General features: G+C 39.0%; 1 protein-coding gene across 1 annotated transcript in view; it reads right to left on the bottom strand.

The window, feature by feature from the left end:
- Positions 1–358: 358 nt before the first annotated feature.
- Positions 359–16,642, bottom strand: part of lama2 (laminin, alpha 2) — a 177,849-nt gene continuing 161,565 nt past the window's right edge. The window contains exons 63-74 of the mRNA XM_079214692.1: positions 14,435–14,618; positions 12,426–12,512; positions 8,032–8,144; positions 5,542–5,635; positions 4,879–4,974; positions 4,350–4,430; positions 4,085–4,162; positions 3,816–3,894; positions 3,224–3,355; positions 2,866–2,996; positions 2,051–2,270; positions 359–1,894 (exon numbers count right to left, since the gene is read on the bottom strand). Coding sequence (XP_079070818.1) covers positions 1,734–1,894; positions 2,051–2,270; positions 2,866–2,996; positions 3,224–3,355; positions 3,816–3,894; positions 4,085–4,162; positions 4,350–4,430; positions 4,879–4,974; positions 5,542–5,635; positions 8,032–8,144; positions 12,426–12,512; positions 14,435–14,618 — 1,456 coding nt within the window. The 3' untranslated portion in view covers positions 359–1,733. The remainder of the gene's footprint in view (positions 1,895–2,050; positions 2,271–2,865; positions 2,997–3,223; positions 3,356–3,815; positions 3,895–4,084; positions 4,163–4,349; positions 4,431–4,878; positions 4,975–5,541; positions 5,636–8,031; positions 8,145–12,425; positions 12,513–14,434; positions 14,619–16,642) is intronic.

The following is a 16,642-nucleotide window of genomic DNA, read 5'->3' as shown; positions in this document are numbered from 1 at the left end:
ATGAAACACGTAAAGCAGTGGACAGTACTCTGTTTAAAACCCTGTGAAGAAGCTGTCATAGTAACTGTGTAGTGCAGTAGCACCACCTAGTGGAGTGTCAGTGAAAAGCAGCAACAGGGTCTCATGAATTATGAATTATCAGACTTCTTACTTCATTAAAACAAATTACATTAAAAACATTTAAAAAAATTTCGTTTTTAAAATGTCCTTCAACAGTGTGGAGGAACGATTCCTCATGGGGTCCTGACGCATCCTTCTGGTTCAGATGAGTCTGATCTTTTTTTACAATAATGCATTTCAACATAATTCGTCTCATAATCATATTCTGCAGTTTCAAAGAAGGACAGGACAATTTGTTTGCTGCGATCAAAGAATATATTTCAGAAACAGCTGCTGAGTTATTTTCAGCCACACCATGCAGAACATGCACCACCAATAGTGTCCGAAAGAAACCTTGAACCTTAATATTACAGAAAAGCAACACAAGCTCCAGCTTGAGTGACAATTTTCAATGATAGCAATCAAATCAATTGATATAAGTGTGGAATGTTAAAGGAATATTGCACCATAACACAAAGTAAAAGCTTTGATCATTTACTCTCCATGTTGTATATTGAAGCACCAGTGAAGGGTCAATGTAGCATTCGCTGAATTAGCTTTCTTCTAAACAACTAACACATTATTTGACAAAGCGTATTCATGTCATTGGGTTTATCAGGTAGGCTCCACATGTAATTGCTTGGATAAAAGGTAATAAAATAGGTAGAGGACATTTGGGCTGCAGCTCTTGTGTAGCTTTAGAACCATTATGTCTTAACAGTCTCTTGTGCGTGTGTGATTTTTAGATTTCTAGCTGACCCGAGGCGGAAAAGAAGTTCGACTTCATCTATTGTTTTTTGATGATGATATGAAAAAAGTGACAACATGATTTAGATTTTCTCAACAAGACTTCAGGGAACAAGGTTTACGAAGGACACGTGTAGAAAACACACAAAATCTATTAAAATTTCCATTTTTCATTCTCTTCCAAAGAAGCTTATGTAACGAGGGTAAAATGATATAACTGAAAGATTCAAGATACCCTGCTCAGCCTCCGAGGAACTCCACTGAAAAACAAATCTGATGTAATGCTCTCATGCTCACACATATTACACAATGTAATTAGCTTGAATACTGTTAGCACCCGTAACAACAGCACAGGTCTTAAAACATATCACATTGTGGAAAAAAACACATTTTAAAACCGTTTGAGTTCTCAATTTGAAACCAGGATATATTTATTGACCAGTCTTACACTGGACATAAAGTCAGGGTCTCAGACTGCAAATGCGAGGGTGAACTTTGAATTTAAGGTTTTGTAGAGTCTGTTTTCTTCTCGTCTTTGAAAACTGCATCAGGTAACTTTGCCTGTGTTATCGCTCTCATTACTTTGGCTACAGAGAGAGTCTGGCACTAATTCTGTGGTACGAGCCGCACACCTCTGTACTTAATGAAGAGCCAATCGGGCCTCGGGACTCTTGCTTAACTAATTGAAGAAAAACAGTTTTTGAAAGGAAGCATTTTGACGTTTCGAGTCCCTGTGATGCAGATAATATCCTTTTGGACCCCACACCTGCACAAATTAAGGTGTGTGTTTTTTTTTACTCATTGATACAAACATTGTCCCCAGTGTAGGTTCAAAGACGGAGACAGTAATGTATTAGGCAAACAACAAAGGAAGCTCTATGTACCGGTTAGGCAGCTACTGCAGGACAAGAGAGAGGCTGGACTCCTTTAATCTCTAGAGCCTTGTTGAACTGCACTTCCATGGTCTTGGAAGCTTTGGTGATCTTCAGATTCCTCAAACAACCTTTGAAGGAAGTCCTGGTCGAGAGAGCTGCCTGGCGAACTCCATCTGAGAGAGAAATAAAACAGTGTCATTTCACAGCGTAATGTGTGGTGAGATACATGCCAAAGTTGCTCTGGATTCCATCACAACAGATAACAATTCCTATGTGTTGACACGTGTAAATTCGCTATTTTATGGACGTGTTTTCGAAGGCAGTCATACCCGGATATCCTCCGACGTAGATGGGGTCGTTTGTGTCACACGTGTTGGAGCGTGCGTTGGGACTCTCTGCTTGGCTCTGACTGCCGTCGACCAGCAGCTCCACCCTGTGGCGAAGCTTCTTGGCCGTGACGGAATGCCACTGGCCGTCGCAGAAGCCGTCGCCCTCAGGCGTGTGCGCCGCTGTGATCCGCCCAGCTCCGTTGTCAACGTGGAAGAGCAGCTAGAGGAAGAAAAATTTAAAAAAATCTCTCCGTTATCAATCTAGCCATCCATTTATATACTTGTATGTGTATATAAGTATCTGTATTGTGATGTTTTTTAAGCACACATATTCAATCCAGATACTGCATATTCTAATATGTGTCATAAAACCTTCAAGAAAGTAGATTAAAATGAATAGTTCAACATTTTAGGAAGTATACTTTTTTAATTTTGTTTTCTGACGAGTTAGATGATAACAACTGTCCGTTAGATTAATTTACCACAAAATAACAATAATATTCATGATAAACATGTTATACTGTATCCCATTGTATAATCCTAAGAAAAACTTAAGGGGGAAATTGTGTCATTTTAAAAGAGGGAGCAGATACAGCCACTGGTTGTCAGTCTAGGAATTGTCCGATACATTCCTCCTTTCGGGTCATGGATTCAACTATTTAGTGAGCTTTAGACATAAAAGAAGAAGAAGCATAGTACCACTCATGCCTGTCTGCTCAATAATGAAAACAGAGAGTTAGGTTAGATGTTCCAAACTCTGTCAGAACAAACAAGAATATATTTTGATATCTATTCCTATGATCATGGTTACGTACCTTGCCCTCGACGATCTCGAGTCCCAGTCCATCGCTTGCTTGGTTACTGACGGCTAAAAGCACTCCGCTGGTTCTGCTGGTCCTGAACTCGAATGCGATCGACACATCCAGACCCACTCTGTATGAAGAGACTGGAGAGACGACGAGAGTGTGTATTAATAATCTTTAAAACAAGAAAAGGAAAACTTAACAGTGCTTCCTTCCTGAGTAAAACTGGACTGGGTTTCTGTTTTTCATAGGTCACTGATAGGTGGTCGTAAGACAGCTGCTAGGCTGTGACAGTCCAGTAGCTAAACACATGACTGACAAGATTTCATAACTAATGTTTCCATTTCACACGAGTCGGGTCTCATCTCACCTGCTTTCAGGTAGCCGGTGCCTTCAAAATAGGTTCCAGTCTCAGTGGCAACGAAGCATCTTCCGATCATGTGACTGGAGGTGGGCGTGGCCATGTTCAACTTAAAGTCCTCAACAACCGCCTCAGCGCGGCCTAGGACAAGAGAGAGAGGAGGGATTGATCAACCACAGGCAAAACCAAAACAGCATGGTCACAAATATTTAAGATAAACAACAAACAAATGACAGTTACGAGTGTGTCACTCAGATCTTCTACTTAAGTAGCAAGACATTCGTGTCAAAGCCCTGCATTCCTAATGTCACTTTAGTTAAAGTACAAATGTGTCAACATCACATTAAAGTAAAAAGTCCTCATAAAGAAGGCACTTTACTGTTGAAGCTGGTAAAGGAAGAGATCATTTTAATCACTTTATATACGCCTTAGACGTTTGTGAAGCTCCTCCCAGGATCAATAAACTCTTATTTTATCCAATAACAGAACATCATAACTAATTTGTTACAAATAATATTACACAATATACACAATCCTTGAGTAAATGTACTAACATATTACATGCTGTAATTATGTGCAGTCGTAAATACATATTTCTGACCTGTTGCTGGAGCTTTGGTGCTTACAGCCCCTCCAACCATCTTCAAGTGACGGATACATCCATTGATACTGTAGAGAATCTAGAGACAAAAGAGGAGAGAATGTTTGGTTCATGTTTACAAATGATTAAAAAATACCAATCAATGAACCCACAATTATTGGATATTAATAATCTGTTCTTATGTGTTAAATAGAAACTAAACAGAAATATGGAATCCTGGACTAACGGGCAAACTTTAAACAATGTATGTGTATCTGTATGTCTTTTACCGGTCCTATTCTCTTGCTGGTGTAGTTTGGTGGTAATCCACCGACATACAGCATTCCAACCACGTCCAACAGGTCAGCCTGTTGGAAAAGAAGTTATTAATGCAATAATAAAACAATAATTTTACAATCTTGATCAACAAATGCATGGCTGTAATATTGGTGGTTTATTACTAGATCCCTTTTCTTTATATTTTCTTCTTACTCGTCTGCCATGAACCTATGTGAGAAAAGGTTAAAATCTTTAGAATGGAAATAAATACTGTACCTTCTTTGGACTGATCATCTGTTTACTGTATCGCCCATCAACCATAAGTAAACATCTCTGCTTATTCCGACTCACACGAATCTGAAAAATGAAAGGAGGTTAGAAAGATGGACAAACATTAAACATTAAATATTTTAGAGCAATAGACAACTTCAGTCACAGCATCAACAGAGACTGTTGGTCATGTTGTCTTGGACGTGAAGAAACACAAATGTTGCCAACATGTGTTCATTAATGATGTAACGTAGTTGTTAATTGTTCTAGAAAGTTGGGACTTTTGGTAAATTAGTCTCCAGTACCGAATGTTCAGGATAGCAGAAAGCAAGGAAGCTTTGACAAAAACAAATGGTGAAAATTATCAATATGCAACAGTATCTTTATATCTAAAACTAATTATCCCCTTTATACACAGCCAAATGAAAGGGACAAAATACGGTGGGCCAGTAGAGTATTATTGTCCTGGAACTATTTTTCAAAACGCAGTATTTAACCAAGACAATGAACAAGCATGAATGAAAGACTGTCCTACCTTGTGCCAGTTCCCATCATTTATGGAGAAGGGGACGCAGCCAGATATGTTTCCATGACCAAGATCATAACCGAGACAAACTTGTCTGTCCTTGATCTAGAGGAGGAGAGAGACAGAGGGTCATGACGGAGGGATGACAAGTTGACAGGGTTAATATGACCCTCTATGGACCTTGTTCCTTGGTGAAACAGACAAACAAGTTTAGTCCCTGTACAGTCTCACAGTGCACAGACAGAAAACAATGTGGAAAAAGGGTGGGGGATATGAGATTACATTTACAATTAGGGACATTTTTAATTTAATATGCTCCTATTTTTTGCACTGTGTTTATTGTTTAAATGTTATGTACGTCCTGCCAAGACCAATTCCTTGTATGTAAAAACATATGTGGCAATAAATGGTTCTGATTCTAATTCGAAATTCTAACTTTTTCTTTTCTGTTTTTTTTTTCTCATAAAATAGACATCACTTCCACGCTGTCATACTTTGTGAGCTACTCTTTACAGCCCAAAAAGAAGTGGGCTGAAGCTTATGTCAAAAACTTTGCTTTATACTACAAAGAAGCAGCTTGTGTTATACCAACTTGAATACATTTGTAAAGAAAACTAGAACTGTGGGAACAACAAGGAAAAGTAAACTTCTAGAATGGCAGTAGATGGATACCTGTATGGTAACAAAGTCTGCGTGGTTGATTCTCGCCATGTAGAGAACCAGACCAGACTCCTCCTTCGTCCTCAGCTCAAACTCCAATATTAGCCTGAGACACACATACAAACATGAATCTTTGATTATAAAACAGTACATATACTATGTACATATAATAACACATGCACCAAAAGCACAGTAGATCATCTAAAACAGATACAATCTGTCTTTGTGATGCTAAAAAAGAACAGAACACTGGATTCTCACAGCAACATTAAAAGCAATTTCCTACGATGGAAGCGTTTCATTTTGAAATATTTTGGCTGTTGGTTTAAATGCCCCAAAAATATATATTCTCACTTAAAATAACAAAACAAAGAATTAATTTCTAAAACAAATGTAAAATATTCAAATAAAATGATTAGTATTTAATAGGGCATGGTAAAATGACAAATAGAGGTTTTAAGAAAGTCAAACACAGATCTTGCCGATTGATCAAATTTTCCAGCGCTGGCATTTTGATTTGGACAAAGAAGCTTTACATCTTAAAGAAAATGCCCAGTAAGTGCATGTTAAGTCTGATCCCCAAATACAGCCAAAGTCTTTGGACATCCTACCGTTCATTATTCCACTCATCCACTAACACAACTATTCGATTAATATCATGCCTAAAATGTACACAAAACATTGCCTTGTCTCAAGAACTGATGGGTGTATATCTGTCTGGGATGTATTTCCTCATCCTTACATCATTTAGTTGTTTTTGTCAGTTTGTGGATCAGAAAGGTTGGTCAAGTCAAGGACATGATAAGTAATTCAACACACTGTTATTTATAGAGGATGTTGTGTGTTGGTATCTCCTCCCGTCCAAACTATCACTCACTTTCCTTCCTTTATTTAGAGCTGCACGCCATAATGTGGGAACTAAGCATAGACCTGACAAGGTACACAGCACCGTGGTTTATTACATGTGGCAAGATTTTAGCAACATTTGCATTGGTGGAATGTGACTAAGTCAATTTACTGTACAAAATACTTTTAATGTAATTAGTAGTATTTACATTTCAGGCTACTTTCTAATTTAACTCCACCATATTAAATGTAATGGCTACTACAACTTACTTTGAGGTTCAAGATTTTACATACAAACCTAACATTAGCTTAATAAAATACGAAGCATTTTGACAGATAGCTCAACAAAATATAAAGTAGTTACATGAGCTACAGCTCGACCAGCTTTAACAGTCAATGCGACTCACACGTTAATAATGCATCATTAATAATAATGTTATAGTTAGTGATGTGTCCTTTCGTGTCGAGGCTTCAATGCGCGTGTCGAGTAATCCAGGTAGATTTTGGTGAAGCGCGTATCGAGGCTTGTGTCGATGACGTATGCGGTGACGTTTGAAGCCTCGCCGTACCACGTGACTGATTCAGAAAATGGTTCGTGGGTTTGCCGTGCGATTTGAAATATAAGAGGCAGAGAAACTCAATGGATTTCCCCCTTCCTCTCTGTACCCAGCTTCATGTGTGCCTGTGAAAGGGTATTTTATAAAGCAGGCGAAATAGTCTCAAAAAGCCCAGCACTGTGGAGAAGTTCTTATTTTTACTTAAAAAAAATTGGACACATCAACATGAACTAGCGGAGCCGAGGCTCGAAACACCGATCCTCTGACTGAAAGTTGGATATTCTAACCACTGACCCACAGTCACATCACAACCCTCTCCCAATTGGTTTCGAGTTTTGATTTTGACCCCGCCAATATATCATAAAGATAGACATAATATTAATAAGTTAATAATTGATGTATTGGCGTCACAAACATAATTTATTCAATTTAAAACTTCACACACCAAAGCCATGGTGTCGTTATGATCACTCTGCCTGTTTTACATGTATTGTCCACTTGGTGGCGCAGTAGAGCAAATGAAGCTCCATGAAGCTTCGGCACATGAGCGAACCAATTGGATGGAAAGCTTCAATGCTTCAGGAAGCTTCACCTCGCCATCACTAGTTATAATATATAATGTAAACACTCAAGCAATCTTTCAGAGCACTTTTATTTTTGACACGTTTAAGTACATTTTGCATATAATACTTCTACTTTAAGGTGCTAAATTCTGAGCATATACATTGCCTCCACACAGCTCTCAACATGGCGGCTGAGCTGGCGTGTCGCAGCTAACAGTGCAAACCGGCGGGTGGGCGTAACTAGCATTGCAAGATGTACGATCATTTGTCACAAAGATCCATAATGTTTGTGATTCTCACAATTCGTAGTTGGTTTTAGTCTGTGCTGTGTCATTATATCCGCGTTTGCATCTCTTTTCACATGACTTCTTTCTAGCCTATCATGCTTGGCGCATGCTATGAGAGATAGCTTGTAAGGCTCCAATGAGCCTGTTTTTTTTAATCTGATTTGCTTAAGGCAGGAACTGTTTTCAGGCAGGAATGAATAGGCACCACAAAATAAAATACTGAAATGATTATTCATTGTGAATACATACCTCTCTCTGACTTTTGTGTCATCAAAAGCAAATCTCATGTGACTGTTCCTGGTCAGTCCAAACTGATAGGCCTTCTCGAGTGCAGTCGGGGCCACAGCTGATGCACATGAATCCTGGAGATTGGACAGAACATGTCAGGTACACTGACAGGGTCACACCACACTGCTCCTGTATTGCCTCTTGTCAATAAGAACCATAACACCTGAGCAGAACGTGTCAATCACACTAATAGGGTTTCTGCGTCTGATATTCAGGGACCTAAAGGGCTGATTGGTCACAAAGGGTCATGAAACTGTTATTTTATATACAACAATAGGCCTTGGATGTGCAATAATAACACAGTATACTATTTTTATTGTGCAAATACGATATGAAACTTTTAAGGTTGCAGCATTAGGTCTATTAAAATCGGTCTAATTGCAATAATGTTTATTTTCTTCTTCATCACCTCAAATCGGTTGCTGCCAAGGTGGATTTGGCTGATCAAATCAACGGACCCTCCCACAGTTCGACTATCATAAATCCTGCACATATTTCATTATCATCTGAACCAGACATCAAACACACTCTAGTCTGATTTCCATTTGATTTATGCCTCACTTTAGCAGCATGGTAAACAAAGCATTAGATGAGTATTACTATTCCCCTTGTCATTTTACAGGGCGCAGTTCAGTCAGTGACCAGAAGATGTCAGTGTAATAGTACAAATGATGGCATCGTAGTTTCTTACTCCTATCTACTACTACTCTCCTTGTCCAAGATTTCTCTTGAAAAGGAAAGGAAGTGTCCTTGTCCAAGATTCCTCTTGGACAAGGACACTTCCTTTCCTTCCATCTGTGACTATTTTCTTTTCTTCACTTTACTTCTCCAATCCCCTTTCATGTCACTTTCTCACGTTTCTCTCTTCTAGTCTTTGCTTTCCTGTCCACCTCACCCCTCCATTATTTACTATTTGCTTTATCCTCCGAACAACTCCTCTTCCTCTATCTACCTTTATCTCCTCTAGTGTTCTCTCTCTCCTTCCACCTTCCATCTTTCCCGCCTTTCTATTCTTCACTCTCCTCCTGCTGCCTCCATCTACTTCTATATCCTACTACTTTCCTGTTTTTTTACCTGCTGTGTCCTCCTCCACCTCTTATGATCTTGTCGACACCTTGTGTCCTCTTCACCCACTTCTCACCTGTCTCTCCTCCTTTCATTCACCTTTTTACAACATGTACTTAATTGTCTTCCTACCCTCCTCTTCTTTTGCTCTTCTGACTTTTCCCACCTTGCCAAATCTCATCTCCTCCCATCTCATCAACCACCACTTCTTCCTTTTGCTCCTTTCTTATTATCTTTCCTCCTCTCCTCTTCATTTCACTGCCCTTCTTGTCTATTTTGCTCTCTCTTTTCAGACCTTACCTACCTGTGCATGTTTCTTCACCTGTCTATTTCTTCTCTGTCACCCACCCCTGCCTCCAATGGAAGGCATTCCCAGACCTTCAACCTGTCCTCAACTGGTTGTCTTTTCTTTCCCCTTCTTTCTTCCTCTTCTTTCCTCCAATCTCTTCTTCCTAGCTCTCCGTTCTGGGCTTCCTCCTTTCCGCTCTTGGATACATCTCCTATTAATTAACAAAGCGGCTTTGTCATACCTCCAGTGTCAGTGTTAGACACAGTTAGAGAGAGGGAGAGCATCTGAGACAGACACACACACACACACACACACACACACACACACACACACACACACACACACACACACACACACACACAAGTGTCTCTGTGTGTGTATACGTGCGTCTTAATCTCCTCTCCTCTCTTGTTCTCTTTCAAGTGAAGACATTCCCCACACGGTGACCTTGCTTTGTTACAGCTGACACTCACCTCTTATCACGCTCTGTCCTCATATCCGCTCCTCCTCCTCAACCTCCCTCTTTTTCTTTCCCTCTTTCCCTTTTCTCCCTATCTAACAAAAGGGAGATGTCGCTTGCTCAGAAACTCATTCCTTGCCTCTCCTTTCATTCTTCTCTGGCTTCCTCTTGTCCGTCTTTCCATTAAGCCAACAAAAGGCGGCGGCCACTCTGTTCAGAAAGACTCTCCCTCTTTCTCTCTGTTTCCTCTTCTTCCTCCATGGCTGCACCTTTTCTGTCCTCTCTGTCTTCTATCCTCCTCTTCCTCCCTCCCTCTCTCTCATTCCCTCTGCATCTTTCCATTAAGCTAACAATAGGAAGACTGTCTTCCATTTAGAGTTGCTGGTCTTGGGTTGGAGGTCACACCAATTGAAGTCATTAGTCTGGATTCTGTATAAGTGTGTGTGTGTCGTTGCCACCACTCATGAGAGATCAAAAGTCCTTGCTCTGCTTTTTGTAGTTTTCAGAGAAGCTACTCTGGTAGTAATTAGCTTTAGCTACAATTTTTCACTGCTTAACTTTAAAGACAGTACAGTGCAATGCTCCTTTTAACAGATGTTGGGGAAGCCGGTGGGATTTTTCAAGAGAAAGGACAATGTACCAGATGTAGAAAAGGTCTGTCTGTCACTGACTGGCAACTCCAAATGTGCTGTGAAAGCCAGCTGTCACAGATATGAAGAGCAACTTCTGGTTCTGCAAACATGAAGACTGCTGAAGCATATCATTCACATCATAAGGCTATATTTTAATTTGTACTTTATTTAAATGTTATTTACAGTTTATTTAATTTGAAAATTATTATTTTGAATTGTGTGGTAATAGTTGCCCAATAATTGTGCATACACAGATATTCTCTTAAGAAATAAAAAACCTCACTTTTACTGTCTTAAATATTGAAGTTTGAGTTTTTTTTTTTAACATTTTGGATTAACCGAGAGCACTGTAGTTGTTCAATAATACAATTAATCCTTAAAGAAACTACTTTCATAATAATTTCGCACAGTGCATCTATTTTATTACCACATATTGTTTATCAAATAAATAAAAAAATCTCATTTTTTGAGAGTCTCCCTTGTTTTTGTAGAAAAATCTAATTATTAGTTATTTTTGTGTTAATACGCCTGACTTGAGCCTCTAAATTAGTTATTGTATTAGCTTGATTTGTTCCATGACTTGTTGATACACATGATCAATACATGTCTTTGTGATGATCACATTGCATCATGTCATTTATTTGACAAGGTTTTTGCTTGTTAAACTGTAGGTAGATTTGATTTAGTTATTGAATACAAATCAAACCAAGAGTATGATCAATACAGTGTTAATATTTGAATGGGCCCAGAGGCACTTTGTATACTTGAAAAGTTGGGCTCAGAGGTCAAAAAGGTTAAGAACCCATGCTTTAAAGGACACTCAGAGTACATCACTATGTAAACTAATTACCTGAAAAGAAATGCAATTGCTGAAATGAGAGACAGCAACTGGGTGGCCTGTTACAACACTTCACCATAAGTGTATCAAACGAGGAAGGCTCTCCCTTCTGTCAATAATTAATGTCAAGGGCTCTTGGGCAAAGCACTTAACCCCCAGCTGCTCAAGCCAAGCTGGTCAGTGGCCATAAGAAGACTGCGGTCAACAAAAACGCTCTGTACAAAGGTGAAAAAAAGCTTTACTTAACTGTTTCTCAAGGGGAATATGGGTCGAAATAGAAAATAAACACTTAAAATGGAAGAAAGGAATAACGTATCTCCTATAACTGGGATATCTTATTTAAAATGAAACGTTGCTGTAATCTGGTTTGCCATCATCAGACTTGAATGTCCTTAAATTATAATATTCTAGATTGATAGCGAACATGGAAGATATATGAGAGAGCAAGTCAGAAAGCTCTGAGGTTACAGTGGTTAATGGTTCATACTCAAGTGTGTGAGTTATAGGATTAGGAATAGTTTTATGATATTCTATATTTTTTGGCAAGAAGACCAAAACCAACAATGTATTGATCTGACTAATACGTTTTGTCGGAGTAACCAAAGCCATAGTGCTCCAGTGTTGATAAAATACTATTAAAACATATCAGTGTGTCAGCCATTGCACTGGCTTCACTATCATGAATTTGGCATTGCATTTTGTTTTAATCAATTCCTCATACACCTTCAGTCTGCAGCAAATGTATAATTACTAGAATACCAAATCCATGGCTGGAAATAGTCCCCAACTGAAACACTATGTATTCCTGTTAAACTAACATTTGCTCAAATCTACTAGACGTACTTTTAGGAAATTACTTGACCCATCACATTATGTGTTTATTTTGATATATTCGGGACCCATTTTTAAAGATTTTCACCGACAGAGGTAACCAAGGGGCTGGAGGCTCAGAGTCTGACAAGGTAGGGAAGTAAGAAGTATTGAGAGTCGAACAAACACAACAATATAGAATATCACACCGGCCTCATTCTTTAAACACTGTCAAGTGTGTGCAAGTGTGTGTATGTATACCACATCAGAGCTGGGCTCCTGTTCAGCAGTGGGCGGGGCTGCAGCAGCAGTGGGTGTGGCAGCAGGTGCGGCAGGGGGCGTGGCCTCCTGCAGGGTAAGCAGTCAGGAAGTGGAAAGGAAGGGGGATTAGTTGCAGCCACAGAGCCAGCATGGTGAACAACGTTTATGACAAGCACACAGCCCGCTAATTAGGCAACAGGCAGGCGATGATGTCATAAACAAGGTCAAAGAAGTTAATGAAGCAATGGAGAAACTTTTACACCCCTTTTTACCCTGATTTGAAGCACAATGAACACACAACCACTAAACAATATGTAATAGAAGTGAAAGTAGACTATTGCTCAGAGGTTCAATGGAGCTTGTAAGGTGCCTGTTCTAGAGCCTCTTCATCCTCTAAATGTGTGGCCACCAATATCTAAAAAAAGTACAGAATATGTAGTGACAGAAGATAGAGAAGCCTCTTTATTCAAGCACATGCTGAGACTATTGTTTACTGTCAGCTGTGATTACTTCTTCAGTCAGACAATATCCTTTTGCTGTTGATGAAAAACGCATGGAGCAACTTGTGAGCCACATGGTGCAGCTGCACAACCATTTCAAAATAGAAATACAAAATGATTACGGTAATTGTGTAAGATTGTGCCCAACATTTAATTAAAATAATAATAATCATTAACAAAAGCTGTTTCATAATGATGCGTTTAACTAGAGGACATGATGCATCAAAACAGAAACATGGGAACTACTGCGGAAGGTGGAAACTATTTATGTTTACTGTCTCTACACATCAAAATCTTTATTATTATTATTTTTAAATACAATGACTTTGAATTGACATTGTATTGAAACACACACACATACACTTTGGAACAGAAGCTACATTCCAAGAGACGTTGGTTCTCTATAATACAGTGATGTTGGTGGAGTAAATGTCACCTCCTCTTAAGACTTAATTGTTTTTAAACAAATCTTCAGATTTCCGCTGAAATCTGGCAAGACATTTTTATATTGTAATTTGTTGTGGTTGTAAAGGAAATTCTCCAAGAGTCAGCAAGATCGACATTACCAAAACACCCAACAATCAAAACGCTCACTGAAAAAAACGTACCTTCCACTTCCGTTAAAACGTAGAGCTATGTCTTTTTCACAGGCTTTAGGCTACTGTATATTATAAAGCAGATGATCTTACAGCCCATAAAGCAACACACCACAGAGTTATAGCAAAGCTGGCCAACTCTTTGTCTCTGTGCTTCATGATCAATGTCCTTTTAGAGGTGTAGTTTAGCAAGTAACTGGGTAAACTGATAAACTATGCCCCCTGTAAGGCTTATAATATATTACATATATGAATTACTCTATCCTAACGCGAAGGTTATGATGTGAATGACTGCCTACCAGCCTCTTAGCATAGTGGCTAAATGTTAGCTGAGTGTTTTGGCTCATAAAGCATAAATGGCATGCACAGTTAGCGTAGCGTAGTGCCATGGCTCCACACTGTATGACGGGCTGCCAGAGGTGGAGTTTGTGGCTCAAGGCTAAAGGGACCATAAAGAAGAATTAATGGGCTGTGCAACTGCAATGTGATGAAGCGCAAAGCTAACAGGGCGAGGCCATGGCTGCATTTCATCAGAGAGAAATAGGTGTGAGTTTGTGTGCATGTGTGAGTAGGTCCGAAAATATATATATGGAGTAGGACACGTGTGCTCTTCTGTAAAAGTGTGTGCATACAGGTGTGTGTGCTACTTTTTACTAAACAGTTTCTATATATATATATATATATATATATATATATATATATATATATATATGTATATTGTGTCACTGTACATAAAAACATAGGCTGCTAAACAAAAGTATTGGCTATTGTATTACTGTAAATAATAAAACGGTGGTGTAGTATGAATCATCTCTTACTTTTCTAACATATTTTATAGAGTTTTAATACCATAAGACCTTCTGTTAGGTTAAGTAGTCAAAGTGTGTGTTCATGTGTTATTTGACCCACTTACAGCAGGAGGACCTGGAGCTGGTGTAACTGTGGTTGGGATCAGTGGAGGACTGAATGGCTTCGACTCATCCTTTTCCTTCTCGGGTTCCTCCGGTTCTGGCAGATACGGTGGCGGAGGGGTGAGGTTGGGGCACTGGCCGATTTCGGCATTCTCAAAGGACACAGGCAGTGAGAAATCTGAGAGACTGAGAGATGGATGAGCGATTAGATTTGAACTTGTGCGATGTTTATCTGATTCCAACAGAAACAATTTGGCAGTCTATTTTAATTTGAATACAGCACAGGTGTTCAATACATGTTAGTGTTTCCGCTATAATTTTAGCGGAACCCAAGCCAGGTCTTTTTTTTATGCCAAAAATAATGCCAAATATCCACTTATCCCCTATATTCATTCTGCAGCAGCACGCTGCCTTGAACTGCAACAACGATGCAAGTTTCTGTGGTTAGTGCACATGTCTGTAATAACAGCCGGACAGTCAAGTGTCTGTTGTCTAAACTGCTAAAGACAGTTGAACAAGTTAGTTTTTAGCTGAGCGAGACCAGAAAATATTAGCTTGAAATAGATGTTGTTTTGCCCCCATTGTTCTCTGTGAAGTGATGTAATGGAGCCGCAGTGCTTTTCATGTAGAGCGTGAGCATTGCTCCGGACTCGTTTGAAAATTAGCCTTTTGAATGCTACATTGCTTATCAGAAACCGCTTATATGGTAGGAGGCAATTTGGCCTTGTGTGCTCTGATTTAGGCTTTCTGTTTATGACCCACCAGCCATACATTAGTTTTAAAGTAAACTAGGGTTCATGTGGATAATGAAAAGTGACTGATAAGTATTTGAAAAAGTACCTGAAATATTTAAAGAAACTTTAAATTGATGCATTTTAGAACCCAGCCCATTTGGTGTATAGAGCAAAAAGGTAAGTCGCTTTGGATAAAAGCGTAAGCTAAATGAAATGTAATGTAATTTGCTTGGCCAAAGCAGTTAAGCTGAAACAATACATGATAGATCTGTACCATTGAACCTTCAGGCGTAACTTACTATTACAATGGCTACTGACAGAGTTAGTAGATTTTGGGGGTGAAAATCTGTGCCATCTAGAGCAAATGTGCATCCAGTTGTGTTTCCATAAATTTTGTATTTAATCATAGCCTCTAGAATGTGTTTTTCGTGTAGTCTGAACAAGATCAAGCGTCAGGAGCACAGTACACTCACTGGCAAGGTTCCTATGTGCTAGAAAAAAGAAGTATCTATATAATTATTCAAGAAAAATATTATATATTCAATATAAATTACTGTAGGTTCCAAGAAAATGTACAAAAGAATGATGAAGACTCACTGACAGTCCGATGTATATTACGTAGAAGTTACAGCGTCGGGGTGATAGCGGTGAAATGAGATGAGCGATAAACAGACAAAATCATAAACACACAAAGATGAGAGTGTAATTTGATTTATGAGTATTTGTATGATGTTGGACAGCTCTATTACTGCTGTTCAGGCAGAAAGAGACGCTGACTTTATCATCATAATCCTCAACAGCATCATCATGACTTCCTGAAATCATATTAACAACACTTTAACCCAGCAGTGTATGAGGTCAAAATGATGTCCGTCTTCCATTGCCAGGAAACATTATTGGGTAAACATTTGGGAAGTAGGAAGGCTGTATTGTTTGAAGCACAAGTATCAATATAGTGCATTTAAAGTGAACAGTTAAAGTTTACTGAATAAAGTAAATTACTACTCTTCACTCTTTATACTGACAGTTGTCGTACTGAAGAATGTCTGTCTGAGGGTAGGAGCAAAGGACCAGATCAGTACATTCTAAAGTACTCTGACGACACATTTTTAATTTCTCTCTTAAATAGTTTCAGTGACCCTGGACTGCACCAGCAGAGAGTAAATAAGGTGGTTGAATGGAGTGATAACAACGCTCTCATCATAAACACAAAAAAGACAGAAGAGATTGCTTTTGGTACACCACTGGAGATATGCAAATCTCCTATTACTATTCATAGTGAACAGATCGATCAGGTATGTTCATACACATACCTAGGAGTAGCAATAGACCATCTTCTTTCATGGAAAGATCAGATCGAATCAGTGTGTAAGAAAACAAAGCAAAGAATCTATTTCCTTCGCCGTTTAAGATCTTTTGGTGCCAGTAGAAGGATTCTTCTTTTGTTTTTCACTTCTGTCATTATGAGTGTCCTTC

This window comes from Taurulus bubalis (genome assembly GCF_910589615.1).
Source record: "Taurulus bubalis genome assembly, chromosome: 3".
Taxonomy (NCBI): Eukaryota; Metazoa; Chordata; class Actinopteri; order Perciformes; family Cottidae; genus Taurulus; species Taurulus bubalis.
Note: the sequence above shows the minus strand (reverse complement) of the source record. Positions and strands in the feature narration are given on the sequence as shown.